At 38.1% G+C, this 27,825-nt stretch overlaps 2 protein-coding genes across 5 annotated transcripts in view; one reads left to right on the top strand and one right to left on the bottom strand.

Annotated features, from left to right (window-relative positions):
- LOC110373196 (SH2 domain-containing protein 4A) overlaps nucleotides 1-719 on the top strand; it is a 55,468-nt gene extending 54,749 nt beyond the window's left edge. For both annotated transcript variants that reach the window (XM_021330382.3, XM_021330381.3), the window contains exon 11: nucleotides 100-719. In XM_021330382.3, the coding sequence (XP_021186057.3) occupies nucleotides 100-215 (116 nt within the window). In that variant the 3' untranslated portion in view covers nucleotides 216-719. The remainder of the gene's footprint in view (nucleotides 1-99) is intronic.
- Nucleotides 720-1,732: 1,013 nt separating this feature from the next.
- Nucleotides 1,733-27,825, bottom strand: part of LOC110373247 (cyclin-dependent kinase-like 1) — a 37,098-nt gene continuing 11,005 nt past the window's right edge. For 2 of the 3 annotated variants that reach the window (XM_064039141.1, XM_064039140.1), the window contains exons 2-16: nucleotides 9,194-9,317; nucleotides 8,178-8,318; nucleotides 7,639-7,833; nucleotides 7,136-7,305; nucleotides 6,615-6,736; nucleotides 6,093-6,276; nucleotides 5,358-5,430; nucleotides 5,204-5,278; nucleotides 4,833-4,899; nucleotides 4,343-4,431; nucleotides 4,011-4,103; nucleotides 3,593-3,642; nucleotides 3,068-3,207; nucleotides 2,616-2,692; nucleotides 1,733-2,325 (exon numbers count right to left, since the gene is read on the bottom strand). In XM_064039141.1, the coding sequence (XP_063895211.1) occupies nucleotides 2,269-2,325; nucleotides 2,616-2,692; nucleotides 3,068-3,207; nucleotides 3,593-3,642; nucleotides 4,011-4,103; nucleotides 4,343-4,431; nucleotides 4,833-4,899; nucleotides 5,204-5,278; nucleotides 5,358-5,430; nucleotides 6,093-6,276; nucleotides 6,615-6,736; nucleotides 7,136-7,305; nucleotides 7,639-7,833; nucleotides 8,178-8,318; nucleotides 9,194-9,280 (1,620 nt within the window). In that variant the 5' untranslated portion in view covers nucleotides 9,281-9,317 and the 3' untranslated portion in view covers nucleotides 1,733-2,268. Of the gene's footprint in view, nucleotides 2,326-2,615; nucleotides 2,693-3,067; nucleotides 3,208-3,592; nucleotides 3,643-4,010; nucleotides 4,104-4,342; nucleotides 4,432-4,832; nucleotides 4,900-5,203; nucleotides 5,279-5,357; nucleotides 5,431-6,092; nucleotides 6,277-6,614; nucleotides 6,737-7,135; nucleotides 7,306-7,638; nucleotides 7,834-8,177; nucleotides 8,319-9,193; nucleotides 9,321-27,825 lie in introns of all 3 variants that reach the window. The other variant, XM_064039139.1, reaches the window with a different exon arrangement.

Raw genomic sequence — 27,825 nt, 5'->3', positions numbered from 1 at the left:
AGTTGGCAAGAGGTATCACAGCCCTGGAATCCAAATGATTCCAGAAGAAAGATGATCACATTTCTTTCCAAATAACACCTAATTTTCTCTCCTCTCCAGCTGATCTCATAAACTACCACAAGACGGTGCCGATCACGGAGAGTGGAGGCGAGCTGCTTGTGTCAGCATGTCCGCCGCAGCAGACGCCCGACATCTTGTGCGCGCCGCCATCTTGAGCTGTGACGTCACGCCGCCCGTCGCTACACAACCTCTACTCAATTAGCTCTAAGCTGGAAACGTTTACTTGCACTGTTGCCTTTGTCCAAGTAAAAGGAGATTGGAAAGATGGTCCTTTTAAAATGAGAATGATAATTAAAATGAGCCTCTATGCTCTATATACTCGAGTTACTCTGTCTGGATGAAAAGAAGTGTTGATAAAGCTGGCTTTATCGAAGGACAAAATTAATTTTTTGTACATATTTTTTTGTAAATAGTGAGGAGAAAATCTTGTACTCATTTTGTCCTACATCCAGTCTTACAGGCATTGTGTTAACGGCAACAGTGTAAGCTTCTAATAGTTGATTAGTGCGATATTTACATAGCTATCTGTAAATATCAAGGCACATAATCAATATTACTCAATTATTACATAGTGTAAAAACATTCCATATGTGTGCAAACCCGTATAGATTATTGTTCCACAGAACATTTTACACTGTGACAATCATAAACATACTCAAGGAATTCCAAAAAGGCCTAAACACTGACCTCTATATTTACACACTGGACCGGCTGTTCCGTACGTTTGACAGCAATTTTTTTGTGCCCATTTGAAGCGCCAATATCGTCTAAGCGAGTGTCCACAGAACTAATTTTGACGTATAATTTCAAATTGCTGTGAGAGACGTGTTTGTTCATTGGTTCACTGTAAAATAATTTTAGTACCACGAACACTCGCTACGTCTAACAGCGCCAAAATGGCGATTATCAAACGGGCACAAAGGCACGTTGACAACAGCCTGTCCAGTGGTAAATATAGAGGTCAGTGGGCCTAAACATTTCGGGTTACCATGGTAACGCAGCATTGGTGCTACGCTCGTATATAAGTTGATCTCGATAGTTGGAAAACTCTATTATTTAAATCATTATGCATTTCGTTAGCAGTAACTAATTAATGAACAAAATTGTAAGTTAGTTGTCGTGTAGGCTAATGTGATACCAGTCCTTCAACTTTATAGCGCTTCAGTATTATCTACTGCTTGGAAACGGACATATATTTTAGCTTACGTTACAATACCTAAGTAGATAGTAATATGTAAAAAGCTCGGACATTATTTCATAGAAAGATTGTTACTCAATTTTGAAAAAGTCTCGAATATTTTAGAAGTATGACAACGTAAGCTAAACATATTTCCGTATATAATTTAAGTCCAGATTCTGATAAATTAAGCCAAAGTTAACTTCAACGCAGAATCGGGGCCTTGATATAAGCTGTTATTTTATAGCGATTTTGTATGCCATTTGTATCGTTCATAGGTGGACTACGTCTATGATGTTATTGTACTTTAGTCATTAACTGCCAACTAGAAATAAATATTATAAATATGAAAACTTATTTTTGGTGTTTTATTTCTACGCCTTATTGCTTCTTCTTCTTCACATTGCCTAATAGATATATCTTCCTATGGAGAAGAATGGGCAAGAACCCAAAAGGCCCATGCAAACATATTTTCTACAAAAGCAATAAAACGAAAAATATGTTTATAAAGTGTTTATTAATATTGCGTGTATTAAAATGTAACACTATACATATTTACAAACAACGTTCTAAGTCTCCGCCCCTCGCGGCGGCTAAACTCGTCAAAATAACAAAATTCTATTCTCTAAAAATCCCTTTGGCATGTCAGTTGAGACAATACGATCCTTTTACTCATATTGAACAGCTATTCATTAAACAATTTATATTAATTAACAGAAGGTTTGCAAATATCAATTTAGAAACTAAATAATGACAAATGTTACGGATTTATCAATTCACAATAAATAATTTAAATATTATCAAATTCACCAATACTAAGATCAAGTTCAATAATTTAGGAGAAGCCAATCATTCAGCACAACTGATTTTTTACATTGATAGTCCTGCAAATGAGGAATGGACGAACAAATTTGGCGAGTCAAGAAACGAGCTAGAATGAGAAGATAACAATGACACTATGGATTTGAACGCAAGTGTAGGCCAGCAGTCTTGTGTTACCGGTGGGTCGGCCACCAGTGGTGACGGTACAGTCACATATACGGGAGGTTGGTCGGCGATCTCGAGCCGTTGATTTCCATGCCGCTACGCTGGAAACAGAAAAACGGAGAATTTGGAACATAGGTATCTACAATATTATGCTTATATTTTGGTTCAGCATCTGCCTAACCTTAACTATGATGGGGTCAGCTTCTAGCTATCTGATAGATATGAGATAGGCAGTATATCAGCTATTGATCGACCTATCTGACCTCCTCAACTCAGTTACGAGTAAGTTATCCAGCTAATATACTACGTGAACCATTTTTGAAGTTAGTGGTTATGACAATAGATAATTTTCTTTAGCTTTCATTTAGATATAATGCAAATTGAAACTCACAACACCGTCCCAGTTGTCGTATGCCTTCGAGACTGAGTGGACTGGCTTCTTTATCTTCTTCACTGGACTGTTGTTTGCTAGAAACATTAAATAAATAATCATGTCAAAAAACCAGCGATGGAAAGCCAGCGGGACAAACTTAAGGAGACTTCAGATGAAGACTATTTGCCGTCTAAACAAAGCATCGAATAAACTAATAACTTTTAGTGCCAATTTTCGCCGCATACCAGAAATGTCCAATAGAAAAAAATATCATTAAATGTGTTTATGCGATGAACCCTAGGCGCCGGAAAGTCTTAAGTCTAAACTCGATGGTACACTTATCTCTCCAGGCTAAGCTATTGCTAAGCAGCTCTATCGATCCATTGTTATCGAAAATTTTATATTTTAGGAGAGTCGGCTGAATTTCCATAGATCTCGGTATAGGTGTATGTATATGTAAGCAAGCTTACCTCTATTGAGTCCTGTCCGGCAGTGCTGCTTGCCGCCGGGCACGTACGGCAGCGACAGCTCGGGCGCCTTCTTGCTGCTCTTCTTGACGGCAGCGCGCCCTCGGAGTAGCTCCTCATCCATCACCAGCTTGTTGTGTACCCTGCACAGTGAGAAGACCTTAAGACCTTAGGACTCGGGGCGAACCCAGCCCTCAAAAAAGGTTGTGGGCATATCCATGCGATATGGTTGAAAATTATCATGAATGTGAATAACTCCACGTCAAAGGTCGTCGTCAGGCGAATTTGAGAGAACTGTGACACTAGGGCTTGTAAGTTGATTAAACATACGGTTGACTCGATAAGAAGGAGATTAAATTCAGGTAAATGAGAGGGTACCTAAGATAGTATATAAGGGTAACAATTGACGCCTATTGTATACGCGTTGTCAGAAGCCATGAAGTGACAACCAGCCTTACAAAGGGGTATAAGGTGGTCAGGTAACTGGTTTGAGTTTTGAGTCGAGTTTGAGGATTTTTATTGACTTACTTCTTAATATAAGGCGTCCTAGGATATGTGTTCACAGGTACGGGAAACGTCTGAAAATATTATGTATTTTTTATTATTCTTCATGAACTTGTTAGCAACAAAGTTTTTCTATAACATTTTGCTCTAATGATTCTGAAGGAGATCAAGAAAGTAGGTACTATAATGTGAACTACGTATCGTTTAGGGTGCGTCTACATGGCGCATGTAGCTAGGGCAAATTAACATGCGCAAGTGACAAGAGCACGCGGGTGGGTATTGTGCTTTGGTACAAGCGGGAGTCGGGTCCAGACCCGCACATATTTAAAATGGATGTAATCTGCACATGTGCCTCGACATGAGGATGCTACATGTACCGTATAGATGCACTCTTAATTAACTTAAGATTGACAGTAACTATAACATATTAGAATGGTGTTACTTGGAACGTATCGTTGATAGCTCGCGCGAGGGACCGCGGCGGTGCGGGCCGCGCCGCGGGTGGTAACGCAGGCACGTGTGCCGGGACTACGTGCTGAGGAAAATCAAACGGCGTTATTTCAAACAGGCCTTTACAGGGTCTTATGAAAAGGAAGATTCAAGTTGCACGGTGCCAAAAAGTGGATCCTGTTCAAAAGAACCGGCAAGAAACTCCAAGAAATTTATTTTCAACAAGAAACTTCATGAACTTCCGAAAGGAATCTCTTGAAAGACGCCTTGACCACATTTTCAACATATTTTTTGCAAACTTCTTATTTCTAAAGGCGAATTTACCTCTGTATTATCTTGTGCAGAATCGCAAACACCGCGTACAGGCTGCGGCTTCTTATCGACAAGACTTGTCTCCATTTGTACTTCGGAATCTAAAAAATTGCATCATCGCATTAAAACACGAACATTTTTGTAAACTGTACACTTCATAGCAACTTTCATATTACGACTGTGGGCACATGAAAATTATAATACCATATAATGTAAAGCTACTGAATCAATTGATTGCAAAATTGACATTGGAATCAGATCGGATTTGCCTTGAAAATGTTATTAGTTTGAAGAGATCAGCGAAGATCAGAGGAGCGAAGAGAGAGGAGAATCTTGTCTGTTTTCCCGATATTTTACACAATTCTGCTCCTCTTCACTGATGCTGTTTCCTTCAAGTAAAGTGTAGAAGAGATGTGGATTTTAAGCCATGTGATTAGTGAATCTCGGTACACCTCATCTCCGCTCCAATGGAAACGCAACCTAAAGATTATGTAGTACGTACTGGGTGTATAGTTGTAGTCAATGAGCGACTCGCCCGCCGTGCTGTCTGTCCGAGATCTGCTCTGGTCCTGAAAAAATAACAAATACATGAGTTTTTGATGATATAATGACAGAACATAAAAACGCAAATACATCCATATGTGGAATAGGATTTTATTTGTGCTTTGGTATTGATTTCTTAACGCAGGATAGATGTCATTTCGAGTTAGGTATCGAGGAAGGTAAAGATGTAAGAAGAAAAGATTGTTGTACGAAGATTTTATTATTAAGAAATTAGTAAATAAAAGTGTGATTTTGCTCAACAAGCGACTCATTTCTTACACATATGAACACCTTATGGTGTTTAGAAAGAGATCATAATATTTTACTTACTGGTATAATGTTGAGTGTCCATTGTTGCCTTGGTTTACCCGCTACTCGTGCCGCGCTCTGCTGAGACGGCGGAGTCTGGAAAATCATATAAGTGTTGTTTGTATGAACTATGTCAGTGATTCTCAAAAACTGAGGCAGTAGACAAAGAGCTTACCTCAATTTCTTTGCCTAATTTCTTTCTTAATTCAGCATTGAAATTCTCTGCAAAACTGTCTGTACTGAAATATCTGAAAAATATTAGAAAACTGTTGTTTATTTTATATGTACACTAATTATTATCTAAATTTATATGTGTGGAGGCTTGTAAATAGCTATTTGATAATACCATAGTTATATATCATTCTTTTCTTTTGTTAGTCTGTAAGCCTTCTGTAAAATGTAATAAATAAATAAATAAAATAAATAAAATAAATAAAATAAATAAAATAAATAAAATAAATAAAATAAATAAAATAAATAAAATAAATAAAATAAATAAAATAAATAAAATAAATAAAATAAATAAAATAAATAAAATAAATAAAATAAATAAATAAAATAAATGAAATAAATAAAATAAATAAAATAAATAAAATAAATAAAATAAATAAAATAAATAAAATAAATAAAATAAATAAAATAAATAAAATAAATAAAATAAATAAAATAAATAAAATAAATAAAATAAATAAAATAAATAAAAAAGGCACTTTACTACACACAGTGCCGGCCTTTAGAGCAGTAGCCGTAGCAGTAGCCTTTAGTTAGACCTTAGCGGCTTTCATCATACAGTCAAAACTAACCAGGCAAATGAGGGACCTGGGTGACAACAAATGGTACTACCAAATAAAGGCTGGGTTAGTTAGTCCGAAGAAATCATGCAAATTTCTTTTTATAAGTAGCTACGTACTTGTGCCTCAGCAGCGCCTGCGCGGGCGGCCTGGCCCGGGGCTCGGTGCGCAGACACGCGGCGAGCAGGTCCCGCGCCGCGCCCACGCCGGGCAGCACGCCGCGCGCGCCGCCCGCCGCGCCCGATAGCGCTGCGCCGCCAGCTAGGCGGGAGACCACTTGTTGGTGACGAGGGGCTAACTTGCCTGGAAACAGACACCGTGTTGGTATTATAGAATATAAATAACTTGTCAAGGAGAATTCTAGACTAGCTAGCTTGTCCGCGGAGCAAAGGAATTAAAGGCAAATAAATTTAGGAGTTTTCATTTGGGTTATCTCAATTCAATCACTTGATAGAGAAGATTTCTCTATGTTTTTCTTTGTTATTGAATGTCTGTTTTGTTGCACTTTTGTGTCTCAATGCGTTATAAAACTATTGAATGAATGTATTTTCTTTCTCTCTTTCTAAATTAAAGAATCTTCTGTAATCCACAGGCTACATAAATAATCATAAAACGTACCTATGTACAATAAACCAACTTACCAACAGTCTTAATAATGAGCGCGAGCTGATCGATGTCGGAGTCTCCGGGGAACAGCGGGTCTCCCGTCAGCATCTCCGCAAACAGACAACCAATCGCCCAAATGTCCACTTCGGGGCCATACCTGGAAAATAGATTCATACTTCTTTACATTATTGCTTTTGAATGCTGAGGATTTAAAAAGAAATAAGGAAGGTGGACGGTTATTGTCGATTCGGTTGACCCAGATAACTTTACTGGCTTTTTATGAGAGTAAACTCGGGATTTTCGCTCATTCATAGTCTGATGAGAAATCTTAAGTTCAATTTAGTAAGGACTATTGTGATATCTATCAACCGTACCTCCTCGTCACCGCCATCACAGCCTAATAATGCTGGACTAAGGGCTCCCATGAGCAGTGTCAGCAGGATTTGCCCGTACTCACTGCGCCGAGCTTACGGGTTGGTGAGCGCATTGTGGGGTATTTTTAGCCTCCATTGTTCTAACATTATCACAGCAACCTGCTTATCCTAGATATACTGACCTATGCTCAGCGACGAGCAGTTCAGGCGCGCGGTACCACCTGGTGGCGACGTACTCGGTGTAGGGCTCGCCGGGCGCCGCTAGAGCCCGCGCGAACCCCAAGTCGCACAGCTTCACCACGCCCGTGTTCGACACCAGCACGTTCTCGGGCTTCACGTCGCGATGGATTATCTGGAATGAGATATTAAAAGGTTCAATAACAAAGGATTTAATGAAAATACCACTATCAGGTCAAGAAACTATTGTGAAGATTTTCTAATTTAAAGTAAAATCCGGTGTACATGGACAGCTGCCGCAGAAACTTTCGATCTATTGCAAAGACATGCTTATGTCTTTGGTCTATTGCAACGGTCCGCATATGGAAGAAGAAAATATGTTGCTCCGTAGTCCTCAGATAAAATTGCAACAATGGCGAATAAGGATGCCGAAAAGAGGAACAGCAAAGGATCGTAGAGATATCTTATTTTTCCTATTTATTCTTTAAGCTAAGGTAAGCACACTCACAGAGTTTTGATGACAGTAGTCAATGCCCTTGAGGAGCTGGTAGAGGTGCTTCTTGGCGGTATCCTCGCCGAGGCCGCCGGGAGCCGCCTCCAGCTCGTCCAGCAGCGTGTGGTCCAGGTACTCGAACACCAGGTAGAAGCGACGCTTGCGTCTGAACACCTCGATCATGTTCACTAAGTGGTCGTGACGGAGTTTCTGTAAATTAAAATAGGAATAATGTTTAGGTGATACAATTTATTGAAGTTTAAGAAAATTCAGGCGCTTATCCAACTTCACGAAGGACAATTGAAGCGGCTGTATTGCGTTGGGCTAGAATATTGACTAACGGGACTATCTACCATGTCCTTTAGGTATATACCCAAGGGATTCAAGGGTTAAAACTAGAGTAGCTCGTGTCTAAGAAACAGCCAGACCAGTCGATTGATCATAAAGTTAACGCTTGGCGCTGTCCATTTAAAACACTAGGACTCAGCTGTATTTGGTTACACTGGAAGCCTAGGCAAATGTTTTAACTGATAAATCTAGAAGACGTACGGTACCTTGAGCATACGTATCTCCCTGAGAGCCATCTTCCTGACGGCGGCATCGTCCTCAGTCTCGAGGAACTTCTTGATGGCGACGAGCTGGCCCGTGTCCCGGCGCCGGCACTTCAGCACCACGCCGTACGAACCCTCACCTACCTGGAAATGTAACCAGTACTATGAGTATCCCTCCTTGAAGGCGTCAACATTCGTTATAACTAAGTTCCTATAAAGTTTTTTTTTAATCAATAAATTACCAGACCATAGGCACTTTTGAGACCCCAGTGTTAAAGGAAGCATTCTGCATAGCTTATTTACATATGTATGTACTGGAAAAGTAATTCAGAAACCCGTCTGTCTTATTTCCATACGTAGATACACTAGATAGATATTCGTGACGTGATCAGAAATAGAACCAATCCATTCAAATTGGGTAATTTCCTTGCGCCAACAAAACTATTTCTATACAAACAAAAAGTAAGTAATGTCTTATTTCAGTATAAAAGAAATGGCAACGTTCCGATAACTAAATAAGTATAGTTGCAAGTACTTGTGGCAGTTACAAAATGGCGTAGAATTCTTATAAGTTGGGCCTGACACCGACTGTTACTGACGTTTATGCTTTGATTCACTTCTTTACCGAGAAACATTTAACTGGTAAATATTATTCAGAGTTTTAATGTCCAATACGTAAACAAATTGCACATTAAAATCACTCTGGATTATGTGACTATAACATCCGCTGCAATTTACGATTGCTCCAAGTTAACACTGGACACGGTTGGTCATTACTCATCAAGACGAGTTCTATTGCATGATAGAGTCCTATTGCATGACTCCACAAAAATAGGTTCACTGAGAATGTTAATATATTGACAATCCAAAAAAAAATTATGCACAATCTATCTAATACGGGCATCTTCCTACGGCGATCAATTGAAACCTTGCAATAACAGACCCTTATCTACGTTCGTGTACGTTAAATATATACCCAAAAATTTGGAAAATGCCAGGATATAGGAGTACAGTCTTACCACCGCCAACTGCTCATATTTGTCCATGCCGCGGCTGCTAGGCGTGGAGGGAGAGAGCGCGGGGCAGCGATCCATCCTCACTAACATCTCCAGCAGCTATCGGCATTATCAGCAACACACTCCGCTACTGGAACAATGTAATACAAGTTATATTCACATCCCTAGAAGGGACTAGAGTTAACGCCCCTGGCTGGAGGCCTTAAATTCTAGGCATCCACAGGGAAACACCACTATAACTATCTGTAGATTTGCTTACTACAGATAGGACATCCTATCTCTGTAGATAGGTTATTGAATTCCGCAGCAAGTGATGTCAAGGAGTGCTCACGTCAATTTTTGTGCAAGGTTGGCTGTAAGTATAAGGTTTGGAGTAGAAGTTTGTTTATCAAAATAAAAACCGCATTAAAAGAAACGCGGTGAACCTAAATATTAAATCAACAATTTTCGCAATATTTGTTAATTAATTAGATTTTATAGGAGCGCAAGCGCAGTATGTACCTACGCCAAATAAATAGCACACACAGAAAGCCCTAAGGTCAACCAATGACTGAATGACTTGACTATCATTATTGACTTGACATATTGACGTCTTTGCAAAATAAATAAATATACTCAACATGAAAAGAACTTTCCAAGTATTCCTTGTTATTAAATACATTTCCGTGAAGAAATTACAAATTGCAGAGTATAAAGCTGGATTGTTGAATAATTCAGTGAGTTCGACTATAAAACGTTCTTCTAATAACTAATAATTGAAGTACAATAGAAGACAGTTTTAGAAAATAACAGGGCTGCGACATTCGATCGACGTTGTCACTGTTAAGAAATTAATGCATGTTGTGGCGCGAGTCATAAGCGGCAGCGGGTTGCTAGCACGCTCTGGTTTACGCAAGAAAACCTCAGTGTTCTGCATTGAAAGCGAACTACATAGTAGAAAATATTGTAAGCATAAAGTTTGTGGCTGTTAATCAAAAAGTATAAACACGACGAGTGCAAAATGTTTGTCTACAAAATTGATATCGCCACAAAGTTGGCAGACGTAAAAAAATATTTAACTACATAACAGTCAAGACTATAAATCTACGTTAATTTGAACATTGTAGTTTAATTATTTTTTACGAGACACGTGCCATAAAAACATGGTTCAAGTCAGTTTATAGGCATCGACACGCGATACTGTGGCTTCTTATAACCACATTCATAAAATACCTTCCGAAGAATGACAAAATCGCTGTAAGCTTATGAATGGTGACCACACACTGGTTGATAATATTCACACGATTAAAGTACTTTAATCTGGATTTTCCTTACAAGTTGAAATAATGGATGCATATCTAATAAGCATGGCGCTAGTCTTTGGTATAGTTGTAAAATCTATAGAATATACAATACACGATTTCATAAGGAATCGTTTTTTTCAAAATCACGCGAATTTGGTGTTTTTTATTTCAATTTTTAGTCCTTCGTCATGACATTGAAACAAAAACCCACGCACAATACAATATATCAATCGGACTAAAAGCACATATTTATTTGAATGGACATGACGAAATAACTCAATGAATAAATAATAACAATATAACGTCACGACAGTATATATAACAGTAATTTAGCAATCATTAGTGAAACGAGATAGCGAACGCCATATTTGTCGATATCGACAAAAATCATCGCGTGTTACCTCTATGTTTAAACAATTACTATGACGTTTTAATTAGTTAAAATAAAATGATACCCCGTCACGCTAGCCAGGGTCAGGGTCACCGGGTAATTACTGAAGTCACCCTAATGATGATAGATTTGTAAAGCTAAAATAAAATTATAGACTGTCGTACGATACGCCAGTTTGAGTAAACATTTTGTCTGAAGCTAAACGGTTAACAAATAAAGTTTTGTGTTGTAACTGATGTCGGTAGAATAGAGATATTTATAGAATTGATAAATGAGTTTTTCTGAGGCTAAGAATATAGGGAAAACTTGCTTTGGAAAGTCATGGGGTTAAATAATAAACTGCTGTTTTGTAAGACCACGTAAGGCCTTTTTCAATTATTTTCGTTACAAAAACTGCAAAGCTTTGTCTAAAAGTATCCTATAAATTGCCAAAAGGGACGTGTATCCTGAAATCTTACCTACCAAATACACTATGTATAAAAGTATTAAGTATGTAACATAATAAGCGTTATAAGCATTAGTACATATGGTGTAATTACACTGCTATACAAAAAAAATATAAAAAAATCTGCGGCAGGGATTTTGTTAATGGTTTTTGTTAATACTCATATTAGACCTTCACGCTGCATGCTTATTTATTTTTGATTCACTCTGGTTATTGAGATAAACGGAACTAAGAAATAATTGAAAATTTCAAACTACCCTACAAACATTGTAGTTCATTGATTTGTTATTTTTTCAGGGATTTATTTGCAACAACTTAACTTTATAGCTATCAGACCCTGAAGTTATCAGTTATAAATCGGTTGTTTTGTGTTAAAGTGCATTTTTCCTTTCAAAAACATGAGTTTTCCACGTAAACCTTGTTTAAACGATCCTAACAGTTTTTGCTTTATTTGCGGCAAGTTTAGTTTACAAAAGCAAAGAAAAGAGATCACAGAGTTTGTAAAAACAGTCTACCGAGAATATTTCGGGATACCACTAGTGAAAAGGAATAAATATTGGGTGCCAAACATCGTGTGCAAGTCGTGCGTAGGGTTACAATTTGGAGTGCCGATGATGTGGAATGAGCCAAGTAATCACTTAAACGACTGTTACTTTTGTGCCGTAAATGTCAAAGGTAAATTTTTTACTAGGCCAGCAAGGAGGGTATACTAAGTACCCTTGTTTCATATGTTTATGGGATAGCCGTGCAAGAAACCAACACTGGATTAGAAAGATCTGGCCTTTGAGAGAAAATATGGAGGTTGGAAAAGCAAATGTGATAAATGAACCGTTGATAAGCCGAGAAAACATCCTTCTTCCACCCCTTCACATTAAGCTTGGGCTAATGAAGCAGTTTATTAAAGCCCTTGATAAAAATGGTGTCTGTTTCAAATATGTGTGCCAAAAATTTCCAGCCCTTAGCATGGAAAAATTAAAAGCAGGCATCTTTGATGGACCGCAAATACGTACACTGATAAAAGACACTGAGTTTGTAGCCCATATGACACAGATTGAATCTGAAGCATGGTTAAGCTTTGTGTTGGTAGTAAAAAACTTTTTGGGGAATCACAAAGCGCCGGAATATCAAGAACTAGTTGCAAAAATGCTACAAAATTTTAACAGATTAGGAGTCAACATGAGCATAAAATTGCATTTCTTACACAGCCTGGGTGATTACAGTGAGGAACAAGGAGAAAGGTTCCATCAGGATATCAGGATAATGGAAGAAAGATATCAAGGTCGATGGGACAGCCATATGATGGCTGACTATTGTTGGACCTTGAAAAGAGATTGTCCTGACAAAGTAAATAAGAGAAAATCCCAAAGGAAAAGTTTTTCATGATTTTCATTTATTTATTCTAGTTAAAGGTACCCCAAACTATTATTATTTTTGTGTATTTTTGTAAAGGTAAACAATAAAAATAAATTTTAAATACATCTTTTGGCCCATTTATTGAAGCATTATATGGAAAATGTTAGAAGCGTTTATCTCAAAAACTGGAGCCAATTTGACCATTCTGGTATTTTTCCCGTTATCAGCACACTCGTCTTATACAAAATCTACTTCAAGTATGCCTTCCGCGAAATAACTGTATAGCAGTGTTATTAAACAAGAAAAGGAAAAAAGCATGCCAAGTTTCATGAAAAAATTCACCATTTCTACCACCAATATATCAAACTCAAAACCAAAAAATTACAGGCCATTTTCCCCACAACCGTTTCGCGTCAAACCTGATCAAACGAACCAAATTACCCATACCAGTGACATTGGGACATGGCTTCGTAAGGTAACCACGTGTGTCCCTTCGTGTGGCTAATGGCTGCGACTCAATGTCAACTTGCTGCTCATTTATTGTGTATCATGGCGGCTGGTGACGGGTATTACTGAACTTCATTGTGCATAGTTAAATGGCTTTTAAAAAATTAAGAGTTTGTTTTTGTGGCGGTCAAGGGTGGGTTAAAAAACAAATGCATCATTAACAATGGTCGCTCTTTCTGTCACTAGTTTCTTAACACATGCAGATAAGAAGAAGCATATAGCCTTCTCTTCTTCTTAACGTTGGCTTCCTAATTCTGAGAGTATTTAAACGTCCTCTATGGAGTACCTACTAATAAATTATACCTTCACTATTGTAAAATTACTATGATTATGTTTTATAGGGTTGAAATGAATGATTGATTATAGTTTTTTGGGCTTCAATCAATTTATGTACTAATTTATCTTGACATTGAAAATGTTGGTGCTGACAGTTAAAATTGCTTGCCTTTCCAGTTCTTATTTTCATTCATCATCATCAACCTTTTCCCAACATGTTGGGGTTGGCTACCAGTCACACCGGATGCTGCTGAGTATCAATCCTTTAAGGAGCGACTGCCAATCTGACCTCCTCAACCCAGTTACCCGGGCAACCGAATACCCCTTGGTGATTCAGTTCTTAATTTTGTTTAAACGTTCATCCTATTCTGCATGAGAAGGAGCGCGTGCCATAGAAAGGCCATTATTTAATGTGTCATCTATTTTCTAACAGATATTATTAAAGAAAATTTTCTTAAACAGGAAATGAATAGTTGTTTTACTTAACATAGAGAGTTACTTATGTCCCAAAAAGTTTATACTTCCATGTCAATAACCTGAAAACGAAATATACATTATTGTTGCAAATTGCGAACTTTGACCCGTTTCATATCGTGACTCCTAAATGAAGTAATAAACTTAACATTAGCATTGCTAAACATGAAGTAGGTATTTCAATAGATAATAAGATTTATTTGTATTGTAGGACATAATTTGAAAACGGCGAAACGGTTTCCAATTTATAAGTAGAAACATTCTGGCGGAGAAGAAGTCGGTTTATGAATCAAACACAAATATATGTACACCCTCTAACTTTCAGCTCAAAGTTACTTATGTTTTAGATGCGGAAGTCACTCTGTCTATCTGTCCCACTGATCCCACTTTCACGCCTGAAGTTATGCAATACTTGGTATACGGTAGACAGCCTAAAGCCAGAAAGCAAAAGCCTTCTTTTCATCCGGCTACAGAAGATAGTTTCCTTTGGAAGCCGCGAAACCGCTAGAGCAAACTTTATTATAAAATTAACTTGCAATAAAAAAAATAGGCCATAATAACTAGGCCATCGTTATATGCAAAATTTAACTAGGTACCTACTCAATAAATTATTAACCGATTCGTGAGCAAATCGCGAACTTTGCTTAACGAACTAAGTCATTAGTTATTGATTTGTAATTTGTTACATCGCATATAAAATGCGGCCAACAATTTGAAGCTAACACTATAAAATATAACAGTCTACTTTGGTTGATTTTTTAAATCTAAGGTAGATACTAAGTTTAGGTATTAATGCGAATGTAACTTTGTCTACTTTTTCCCCCAAAACTACTGAGCTGTCGGTCTACAGCCTGAGAAAGGACATCATGGGTTACGTTTTATTTAATCTAATTTTTAATTTAAAGAAATGGTTGTCCCAAAAACTGCGTGTAACTGCGGGGCACAGATATAATTTCATATTTCAATTATGTTAATTTATTTTACCATCATTTGGTATGTAGATACTAATAAAATGCACTGATAATATAATAAGAAAAATTAACAGATGCGTTGTACTGCAGTTTTACTTAAAAATACCACTACAATTTCGTTTACAACAAACACGGTATGACAAAAACGGTATCTCAAGTTGCATAGTTGTTCCAAAACAAGCATGTTATTGATTAGTCATTCTTTGCTCGGAGCCCAAATCGCGGTTTGCACGCGAGCGACATTTTTGTACGGATCCCACCCTTACACTACACTACACAAAGTTTTTACATTTATTTTGTATGAAGGTCGACAAATTGCAGCCAGATCTCTGCCTAGGCTTGTGATAATCTTAATGAATAAAGTTTTTAGGAAATTGCATGAGATTTGGATAAATTTTTACTCCTTTTAGGAAATTAGATCGTTATAAAAGTTTGGGTGTGATAAGATTGACATTGGTCAACATTGGTACAATAAAACTCGCATTATTTACTTCGACTGTCCTAAAAAAGAAATAAAACCTTGTCACTAATTACAAAAAGAAAATGGAGTACCCATTACAGTAATATCATCAGTTAGCACTAAGCAGTATCTACTGCAGAATCCTGTTTTATGTTTAGTTGTTATTGTTCTACCTTCAGCGTCAGACTTTACTGTCCCATCGTAAGGCACTATCCTCTTCTCAAACTTGCTACTAACTAAACTACACGAAAAATCCAATTTGATCACAAATCCGTATCCGCAATCCGTTCAATAATTACAATCACCGGTGCCATCCCAATAATTCTCTATCAAAGCACGCAGTGTCATGGCGGCCTCATTTCTGCTTTCCCCCATTTTTTTTGTTTAACTAAATAACTTAATAAGCTGTTGCGAGCTAAGCAAATATCTACCATTACCGGATTGGCTAGTCACGGCATGTCACGTGACAATATCGCGGGTCTTATTTGGACTTCCATGGTCTTAAGGTTGCTAAAAAGGAAATATTAATCATGGAACTGCGTAGGAGATTTTAAGAACCTTTGTGGAAGAGAAATAAAGATTTAATTATTATTATTATAAATGTATGTCTCTACCAGACCTCGGGACTATAGAGTCCCGGATTTTTGGGAGGCGAACGTGGGGCCGAAGCCAACACGCTGAAGCCCTTTTGAGACAACTTTAATGAAATGGTGACACAAAACCGACGATTATCCCTGTATACACTATAGAAATGTACCCAAGGACAATCCCCGGTTCTGTGCTAAACTATTGCTAACTATGGATGAAAACTACTTGGGCTATTGTGATGGGATGCTAATGAACTAGGAATGGGGTAACTACGGGAACTATGGCACCTGCCGATGACAATGTATTAAATACATGTTAAAATGGCAGGTGGAGACTCGCCAACTCACTTACTGGGCCCCCGGGAATCAGTCACTGAAAAGCAACAAGAGGGCAACAGGGACATGAGCGACTGAGAAGGGTGAGGATACCTCGGCGGACTTTGAACGCAGATCACGCGCTCCCTGTGGGTCCAGCATCACCGGCCCACTCGCCACTTACCACGAGGCACCTACCCTCCGAGCAGGACTAACCTTGCTCTAGCGACTCCACTCTGACCGGCCGATGAAGGCAAGCCAAGAGGCGGGAGACCTATCCCCCGTCATGCTTCACTCCGGCAAGCCGGAGATGGGGGACAGTATACTCTCCCTGGAGCACTCGGATATATAGCCCCGCGGGGTCGCTACTCCCCGTCATCCGCCTCAGATGCCCTGCGGGGCTTATTATTATTATCTTGTATGTCTCTACCAGACCTCGGGACTATAGAGTCCCGGATTTTTGGGAGGCGAACGTGGGGCCGAAGCCAACACGCTGAAGCCCTTTTGAGACAACTTTAATGAAATGGTGACACAAAACCGACGATTATCCCTGTATACACTATAGAAATGTACCCAAGGACAATCCCCGGTTCTGTGCTAAAGTATTGCTAACTATGGATGAAAACTACTTGGGCTATTGTGATGGGATGCTAATGGACTAGGAATGGGGAAACTACGGGAACTATGGCACCTGCCGATAACAATGTAATAAATACACGTAAAAATGGCAGGTGGAGACTCGCCAACTCACTTACTGGGCCCCCGGGAATCAGTCACTGAAAAGCAACAAGAGGGCAACAGGTACATGAGCGGCTGAGAAGGGTGAGGATACCTCGGCGGACTTTAAACGCAGATCACGCGCTCCCTGTGGGTCCAGCATCACCGGCCCACTCGCCACTTACCACGAGGCACCTACCCTCCGAGCATTGCTCTAGCGACTCCACTCTGACCGGCCGGTGAAGGCAAGCCAAGAGGCGGGAGACCTATCCCCCGTCATGCTTCACTCCGGCAAGCCGGAGATGGGGGACAGTATACTCTCCCTGGAGCACTCGGATATATAGCCCCGCGGGGTCGCTACTCCCCGTCATCCGCCTCAGATGCCCTGCGGGGCTTATTATTATTATTATTAATTGAGTGAGGGTTTTTGAAATTTTTTCTGCCACCGGGTGGCGCCACGTATGCGTCTGGTCCAAACAGCTGTCAAATAGTATGGAATTGTAGGTGTCGAACTTATTGTTTATTGAAATTCTGTTATATTGGAAGTGTTATTGATTTTATTATGGAGTACGGTCAGAATAAGGTTTCCGAACTAAAAATTGAGCTAAGAGAGAGGGTGCAAAAGTCACTGGTACTAAGGAAAAGCTTGTTGAAAAATTTGTTAACACAATATGATTTAGTTTTTTTTATTTAATCAACCGCAATAGTAAAACAATAATGCAGTGCTTTAATTATAAAATAAAAAAAACACTAAAATCGTTCACTATTCATAGTAAAGATAAGCACTTTGACAGTTATCTGGACCTGACGACTCGGTGCTGCCACCTCGTGGATTGCCATTTTAGAAAACCCTCGTTCCTCAGTGTTTCGGAGGCCACCTTAAATTGCAGGGTCACGACTGTCATTTGAAAACCTTTTTGCAGTCTCTAGGGTTGTTTAATTAGTCTGGGGTCCCAGCTGTCATTTAAAGCTTTTGGCAGACTTTACGAGTACTCAAAAGCCAGAAGTCTGACAAAATCAGTTTTACCAAAGGGTATCAATTTAGTCAAGGGGATTAATTACTTAAATTCTGTATATACTTTGACTGAAATTTATGTTCGTCATCGCATAAGTTAATTAAACAGTAGCAAGTAGAAGAATGCGAACAATTCATGTCGTTTCAGGCATTATATTTCACAGGCGTGTACAAGTGTACATTATTGTACAAGTGTACATTAGTACGGCCACAGTGCTATTTAACATGTCATGAATGGCTTCTATGCAGCAGTCTGTAATAACATGAATTAGCCTTACAAGTACTTATTAAAACAATGTTGAACTATGTGAACGACAATTTAGATAATCTAGATAAGTTAATTTTGGGTGCTACAAATTAAAACTTTCCTATCAGATTTATTATGAACGTTTTCATATCAATTTTGATAACTCCTCTAAACAAATAACTAACATGAAAATCATCAGTATACAAATACCTAAGCGACAATACCCACTTGCCCACGCCACTAATATTGTAAAGAGAGTTGTGTGTATGAGTGTATATTTGTCATTTCTCCACGTTTTAACGGCTGAAAAGATTTTTACGAAACTTAGTAGTAAGAAATGACAAATATACACTCATACACACAACTTTTTATCACAAATCGATTTAACTATCTTCCGCTAAGTAGTTTGACTATTAATAGAAAACAGTCAAGCGTTTGACAATTGATAAAACGACAAATATAGCCAAACTTTTCTTACAATTATCACCGACTTCATTGACGACAACTTCAAAAGACTGAATAGACATCGACCATGACCAGTATTACTAAACGCTTTGTCACCGCGGCCCTGAAAACTAAATATTTCTACCATACATTACACACATTGTAGTGTCACTCATTTGTAGCTACTACATGTCAAAAGAAAAAAACAGCCTAAATGCGAGTCGAACTCGCGCTCCACGGGTTCCGAATATAATATTTGTTGTATGCCATTTTTCAAAACTAAATTAGCCTAAGGAACTACTCTCTCTGCACATTGATAAAAAGAAACCTACGTTATTTTGTTATATACGGCAAGTTTCATCAGGATCCCTCAAGAGTTTTGAGTGAAAGAGTAACCAACAAAAAAGCGGCAACAGAATTACGGCGTCCATGAAAATTGTCAGAGAAAGATCAGGCTGGTGACAAAGGGGTGGAAAAAAGGGAGTCTAATTAATAGGGTCCTTTACACAGGGAACCCTATAACTTTTACTGGGTTGAGGAGGTCAGATAGGCAGTCGCTTCTTGTAAAGCACTGGTACTCAGCCGAATCCGGTGAGACTGGAAGCCGACCTCAACATGATTGGGAAAAAAGGCTCGGAGGATGACACAGGGAACCCTATAACGACCTTATAAAACTGGCCTTGGTAAAACAAACACGTTTAGGCGCCAACAGATATGACGTTTTGATAATAAAGACGTGTCCTCGTCCGTCAAAGCCGTCTGATGAACTTGGAATTATTGGACATTGGTGTACTAGTTGCTTCCCGCTATTTCTTTCGTAATTTGACTGATCTAACTTCATACACCCATATGAAAAGCCTGACATAGTGGTCTCACAGAGTCTATGGATAGACTCATCTTTGCTTCCAAAATATCATATAATTGCTTCGTTTCAGAAGTAGCGAATGCACAATACATCCCGTCAATATCACTGTGTCGCAATCCCATTGCCGAAACATCGTACATACTCGTATCTACAATAAATTCATGCTATTTAACGTCACATAGCTTTTTGGAAGGTGGGAAATAATAGAATGTCCTCTCTAAAGCTGTGGATGAAACAGTATTGTCAAGCTTTTGTTGACTGTAACCCAGCTATGTATGTTCCTTCTAAAGCTGTTGCGAGTACCTATGTAATGAACCTATGTAACTATGTTTCCTCTGGGGCCGTTTTATACCAAAACCGTAGTAACTCTTTCGAACAATCCCTAGCCGTAATCTTCATCTTCTATTATGTTTTCAAACCTGCAACCCCATATACTTCCGAAGTCATACGTATCTGAATTATTAGCCAAGTCGATCCGTGACCTTTGCAGCTATCAATATTACCTCACGACCCATGACATGTGAACGCTAAAAACTGTTATAGTTTTGTATGTGAATGTCACGGATATATGAGCAAGGAGGTAGATCAAGTAGTAAAACTTTTATTACCGACATTATGTTGTATTTGTGTATGGATGTTAAGAATAATGTGTGTATTTGGCTGATAGTTTTGAATGTTGGTAAAAAATTAAGTGTAAAAAACATTGGTTTATAGGAGAAGCAAAGCTCGTGCTGTATTTTTTTACACCTATGTTTTTGTTTTTAGTTATTATGATAAAAATAATAGTGTCTTATGTCCATGTGTGGCTACTGTTTGGTAAATTTGAGACAGATAAATTAGACTTTTTTATTGGCATATTTATTTGCATGCTCTTATAACGAGTTCTCGACAGTAAAATGAATGTTGGGACATTATTTTGTAGTACACAAAGAATAGTAAAACCAAGCATCATACTTATGCCATGTCAACCGCCTGTCTACCAAAACAACAACAGCCTTTAAAACCAGTGACAATAAAACTGAACCATAATTTGCAAATTACAAAGCTATAAAATGACGATCCACAAACCAATGATTACAAAACATTAAGAAGCAAAAACAATACTACAAAGTTAAACTAAACTCACATTTTGTTGTATAACAAATCCATTAAAACAAAATCCATTTTAAACAACAGACAACTTTTTAATTTTAAAACTTAAAACGTCAATTTTAAAACTTAAAATGTTCTTCGAGTTTTTTTCGTAGCAATATCGGCGTAGCGCTACGAACGGGCGGCTACGAACGCGCGGAGGCCTACACTGACGGATGGGGTCGTAACGGCCATGCTACGGCGGGCGGTGCGTCAAACGCGGAAATAAATGTACCGTGTCATATTTTTTTGAATTATTGGAGTTTTGAATTTGTTTCTATTGCGTTGGAGTTTGATTTAAACAGACGGAACTCAAGGTTAGATGTTTTGATTTGATTTATAAATAAAAGCTTATTCTACCTGTAGGTATAAACTGTCTAATAAACAGGTTACAAATTTTGTTATGCAAAAACTACATATACTTATTAAAGTATGAACAGATCACATCTAAAACTAAAAAGGCTGAAATACGAAGGTCATCGTGTCCCTAAAAATTGACATACAAATCATACAATCTACAAAAAAATCTGATGCATCCAAAATGCAAAAACTACCCCCAATGTTATCCCAGTTATCATTAATTAGCAATAAAACCTCAAGCAATATGATTAGGAGCGATATCCAGTCGGTTGGGGCGGCCGCAGCGGTCGCGTCGCGCGCTCGTAAATCACGACGCGCACGACACGACAACGCGACAAACGCAATCTGCAGCCAGCCGAGCGGTGTACGGGAAGCGTGGGGTGCGGTCACACTGGTAGCAACAGTACCTACCTACTGTTATAAAGGAGTTCTTATTTGTTTTTTGTTTAGTGTACTCTTATTTATGGAATGTGTAATTCAGTTTTTTTAAATTAATTTCTTTATGGTACGTTACATATGCCTTCAATAAGTCAAAAACTATGGCTGGTTTCAGACTGCTCTTTTTAGTGGCTTATTTATTTTAATTTGATAATGGATAAACTGCTAATGAAAGTATTCAAAAACGGGCTTTTCAACCTGAAACACTGTTATGGCCATTTTAGAGAAACTCAAACAGTCTAGTAACATGTTTATTGAAAATATTTACTGAGCACAAATAAAAAAACACAAGTCAAAATAACAAAAACATTGCGTGCCTCTTACTCAAAATCGCTGACAGTAGCACCACACCTGACCCACAATACGGAGGCATATCTTCATCAATAATACAATAAAGACAATGTTTCTGCAACGAACCCGCGCAACAAACAGACAGACCAATAATATTCAGCCAACTACTTCATCCAAGCTGAACTGAAAAACTTGTCGTGCAATATAAGTCGTAGGAAATAAATATGAAAGTCAGGCAAATAGGTCATTGCTCCCGTATCATGGCATGACTGACGAACTTAGCCTTCCTTGAGCAAGTATGGAATTTTTATTTGATTGCTTTTTGCCTTAGTTGTGGTTTTTAGAAGTATGGGAAAAGAGGTAAATAATGGGGTCGCGCTATTTGCAAATTATAACTACCACATTTAGGGTAAACTATCGTCAAAATGTTAAAAAAAAAAATTACACGGATAAATGAAAAGTTTAGGAAATATCTTCGAACAGTTCCGTGAAATTACTAAAAAGGAGAAGATTCCCAATCCAGGCATACTTTTTTGGACTGTGGACGGTTGCTGATAATTCAGTCTAAAATATATTTCATGAATACGACATCACAAATTCGTCAATATGATATCCCCAATTCGTCAATATGACATCACAAATTCGTCAATACGACATCAACAATTCGTCAATATAACAAACCGTAAAACGAATGTCTTGTGAAGAAGCAACTTTAATAAAAAGACTTGAATAATTGATAATTACATGGAATTCTACCAGTAATAAGTAGTTAACGTTTTTTAATAATGGCACTAGCCGCGACCTATAAAAGTGGGCCATAAGGTTATGAATAGTTAAGAGACAACCTGTGTTTCTCACACACCTAGTTATCGTGACCTACATTGTTTTGAAGTTTTATAATAACCAACAGTATTTTTAATTATCAATTCAATTGATTATGGTTTTGTAATGATTTTAAACCTGCTGAAAGTAGTTGTCTTTACTTAGATGCCTAGTTTGACAAAAACTTATAATCTTGCTCAGCAATGACGTCCAGTAACTGTTAACAAGCTCTAGCTCCCAGTTCCACTCGCCTCCCAAGAGAATTATATTTCCGAACCCTGATTAAAATTAGCTTATTTACCTATTTAAATATCGTCAGATAGAAATATATAGGTGATTCATTTTGAGGTCGAAAAACAGCCGAAATCATTCAAATCTCAGATAAACTTATTACGTCAAAATCGAGAAGCTAAAAATTATAAAATTGCTACACAACTGAGTACGAGCTTAAACTTACTACATCAAAATTGCATTAATCTACATAAAATCGCTGCACAACCGCTCATCTGAAACAAACCTTAAACAAGCAATTTCTCTAGCAAGGAAAAGGGCATAACCCGAGTGCAGTTTTTCAGCAAACGGCACGCAAGCAGTTATTGCTGAACGGCATGTTACGCATAACTGGTGGTTAGAGCCTTGGTCAGACCACGTGGCGGGTCGACGACCTTTCGCGTGTCGCGGTCAAGGGGTGGTCAGAAATGGTAGACGTCTGGGGTAGTACTGTGGAATATTGTATTTGGCGGAAAAATTCTATTGTCTTGTAAGTTTTCGGGGTGAAGGAAATAGGAAAAAGATATAAGTACGTAAGTATACTATGGGTGCAGGACGAGTATTAGGGGGGATAGTGATAATTATGGTGAGGTACTCATATTAAGTAGGTATACTTAGGATCTTTAAGATACCACTGTATCTTTAAAACTCTTCTAGTGTCTTGTTTCAACGTCTTGCAAATGAACGATTTATTCAACTAATGCATATTAAATGGTGTTGCTTCTGATAAAGTGGGATGGACCAAACTCGTAGGTACTCACGTTTTAAAGATGAAATAAGGTGTACAATTTCAAGGACAAATTGTAAGATTTCCAACCAGACTGCCAAACTTTGTCACCCAACAGCAATCAACATTAATACAAGGACCTCTCAACTTCAATCTCAAGTACATACAACACACTATAGCACATGAGCGAGAGATACATACAGCTGTCGCGATTTCTAATCCTATTCTTTATCTGCACGGGTAGTACATAGTATTAAAGTGGGCGCCAAAGTGACGTAATAAATATACCAAGTCAAGAGTATGGTGTTAAAATACACCGTGAACTCCTGAACTATGATTAAACCCTTCGGATAACATCGAAGGATCGCGGTGCAACGGCCGAAGCAAGTGTACGTGGAAAATAATTAAAAAATACGTCGAACAATGTGGAATAAGTTCTGTAGTTATAATTTATTATAGGTACACTACACTAAGTTCTTTTGTCCGTGACTTTAAAGGTGTAACTTAGTCACTAATAGGTATTATTTAATCAAAAGCAATTACAAGATGTATGGTGACTTATATACGTAATCATGATGTATTCACCATATGTGTATCGTTTCTTTCAGTCTCGCCGTTTTGGTGGCCAATAGTCAAAAGCAACTTTACGTTTCAATATTACATACACATCTTTGCAGACTGATTCCAATGACTAAATTATTCTCCGATAGATATATCTACATACTACCTCATAGCTTTTCCCGCAATTCTATGTGTCGCGAGAGTATTACTTCCCATACCCAGATAAAAAATACCTATTTTATGTCCTTTCCCAGGCTTTATTTGAGGGCCGAATAAAATTTAAACCAGGTAAGCAGTCTTGTTCCAGATCTAATGGGGAGGACTATGTTCAGCAGTGGACGTCCTATGGCTGAGATGATGATGATGATGAAGCAGTCTTGTCGCGTAGGTACGATAAACCGACATACTGAGTTAATTTCGCATTAATATTAGTGGGTAAGGATTTGTGTGAAAATACATTCTAAAGATTTATTCCACGTTTTCTTAACACGCTTAATGAGGTCACGATCAATTCCTTGAAACAGCATAGAGGCGGGAAAGCGGTGAGATAACATAGTACCAACATTAATATTAATCTGTCTCTTACGAGAAATTGAGCTCAGGTGCAATTAGTAGGCCTCTTTACCATTACAACGATACGAGACTTTCAATTTTACTATTTCAATATTTAAAGTTCTGGTAAATTTTGTCCTATATCTTAAACTAACTTCCGCCCTCGGTTTCACCCGCGTCTGAGCTACTTCGCGAAGCTGGATACAAAATAACTTTCTTGATTAAATTTCTTGCAGCTGTTGTCCTGAGATTATTGTGTTCAAACAAAGAAATAAACGCTTTATTATATTAGGGAAGGACCTTTCTACAAGCCACAGCCAAGAGCGTGTCGGGCGGGCGTCGCTTAGTAGGTATTTGATTGCCTAGTTTCTATACTAAAGCTCTTATCCCGACTCCATCAACTCAGAATAAACAATATCATAAAGTACAGCGTTGATAGATAGGCAAAATACATTTAATACTTCAGAGTGTAACGATTAATGCTTTGTTAAGGATAAATTTTACGTCCTATACTTATATCAGAAAACACTCAAGTACACTGACCAGTATCCTACGGCAGTAGGAAGCGACATTAGGAAAGCGGAGTCCTAGATACAAGTCCGTACATTAGCATAAACTAGCGAGGACGGGGAGCCGACAAGTCAACTCGTAAAACTAACTTATGTCAAGTGGTTCATATCAAACTTTAGTGCTTGTTTTCACTTTGAAGCTGTTTTTGGGTTATTTGTTTGGTTCTTTTAGTATGTGGAATTGTTTGAGAATCTTATCAAATATTGCAAAGGCAAAGTATTGACCAAATATCCTTAGGTAGGTAAATGTTCGTCATACATTTGAAGAAAGAGTAAAACGATGAATGGTTTTTTAAAGTGTCAGAGTGAACCATACAATGCAGTGGTTTAAAAACGAAACTAACACGTAAACATAACGTAGCATCACGTAACAACCAAAACGTAAACAAAATGACTCCCACTCCCATATCAGATAAAAAAAAACTTTAAAACTAAAACTTGTCACAAGTCACAGCCAAATTAGAATACAAAAGTATGTTCATCACGTGATCGTAAATATTCTGTCGTCGAGTGTACCGTACTGATTCAAGTACTGCAAGTACAGTCGCCGACAGATGTCATGCCGTGACTCGTGACTAACTTTGTCCGCAAAAATAGACAATCTTTTGTAGGCTTTTTGGTTTGGGGAAGAATAATTCGTGTTTTGAAATAGGTAGTGCACGCTGCTAAGCTTTGCGTGCATAGACAAATGTGCTGGGTGCTCGGCTTTGATTCCTACGTTAATAATTCTACTATAGTCTCCTCTTTTTGGTTTATCGTAGACTGAAATTGACGATAATTATGACAAAACATTAAAAATAAAATTATCTAATGCAAAAACCGGCCAAGTACGAGTCGGACTCGTGCACGAAGAGTTTCGTACTTCGGGGTTCCCCGGAACTTCCTAGAATATGTGGTATGAAATACATGTGGGAAAATTTCAACCATCAAGGTTCATGGGATACAATCTGGTGACAGACGCTATCGGAGAGACAGACGGACAACGAAGTCAACGTTATAAGGTTCCGTTTTATCCTTTGAGTACGGAACCCATAAAATGCATTATAATTCGCCGAGTAATTAATACTGCACGCGAACTAGATTCCGTCAAAGATTAGAGACAAACTTTCGAGTACCGGCCACCGAAACCCAGTTAAGTCTAGTCTAGATAACTTCAATTATGGCACCACGCCATAAGAATAATTAAACTAGGTATCTAATTCATTCGATGCAGATTGCAGGAAACTATTTGTCTTGGGTCAGTGGAATATTTGATAACCTATGTCTTTCAGCCGAAATATTATAGTAAAATATGCGTGTCCTTACGACTGTAAATAACACAAGAGAGACTTTTGTAGGTAAGTTTTAATGCTTTTCTTTGCTTCTACAATAAAGAGGAAACATTGTTTTGTTTGTACTATAAATGCTCTGAAAGTACTTCAACCGATTTGAAAGATTTATTCACTGATGTAAAGCCCTATTCCCGTGTAACATAAGCTACAATCTATCCCGGTAAGGGAATAATTTTCCCCGGACGTTTGTGAAACCGCGGGAAAACAGCTAGTTTTCCATACAACAGTCAACATGAAACAATAGGATTTAATGTTTTTCTAGACGAATCCTCAATAGCACCACTAACTATCGCCACATAGCTTTGGGTTCCAAGAAGCCAAACCTACCATAAATAAGATTAGCAAAAACAACATAGTAAGCTGTAATCGAAGCCGCACGTCTAAACACAGCTCGTTGACGCAGACGCAGCATAACCTTTATCAGTTCTCCGTAGAGCAACCGACCTGTTTTCAACACGGCTGCTGATGCAGTGTTCCGTGAAGCTAGCTCCGGATTGTGCTTTATAAGCCGTTTATTAAGGTACCTAAGTCTATAAAGTTATAGCTGTGAATTCCTCTTTAGATGTTAATATTTAACTTCTATGGGCAGTGCATGTTTTAGTCGCAAGCGGAACATTTTAGATTACAGACGAATTTTGGAAAAAGCTGCATGGGTTAAGTTCCCTTGACTTTCACTATTATGCAGGGATTGTAAAAAAAGAAAACAAGCGATCGTTGCCGAGCCTAATTAAAAGAAAATGCGATGCACCTTACCATTTGTAACGTTTAAAAAGAAGGTTAAATGGTAAATAATACTTGATTCTATTCTTATTTCGCTGAACTATGACTTTGCGAAACGACTTAATTTCTACCAAAAATATATATCGCATAAACTTCGATCCGTTTATAAAGTAACAAATCAAAACCCGAAGCTTCGGTAGTCAGTGTGACAGTGAAACGCGACATTACTTCCCGAAACCGCCCGAATACCGCGACTTCGCTCCCTGAATATTTCACCCACTTCGGTAGACGGCAACCGCTTCGCTCGTAATTTACTTCAATTATTTTGATAATCCACGATAACATCGGAGTAGGGTGACTAGTATTTTGGGGTAATTTGGGAAAGTTATTGAAATTCTTCATGTTTTTAAAGTTTTTTTGGTAAATATGTGGTGGTTTGTTAACTTAATAGCTGAACAATAACTAACCTCCCCATTCAGAGACATTTATCTATGATTACTTAAGTCACTCCTA

Source organism: Helicoverpa armigera, chromosome 18 (genome assembly GCF_030705265.1).
Source record: "Helicoverpa armigera isolate CAAS_96S chromosome 18, ASM3070526v1, whole genome shotgun sequence".
In the NCBI taxonomy this organism is placed as follows: Eukaryota; Metazoa; Arthropoda; class Insecta; order Lepidoptera; family Noctuidae; genus Helicoverpa; species Helicoverpa armigera.
This window is presented reverse-complemented; position numbering and strand designations above follow the sequence as displayed.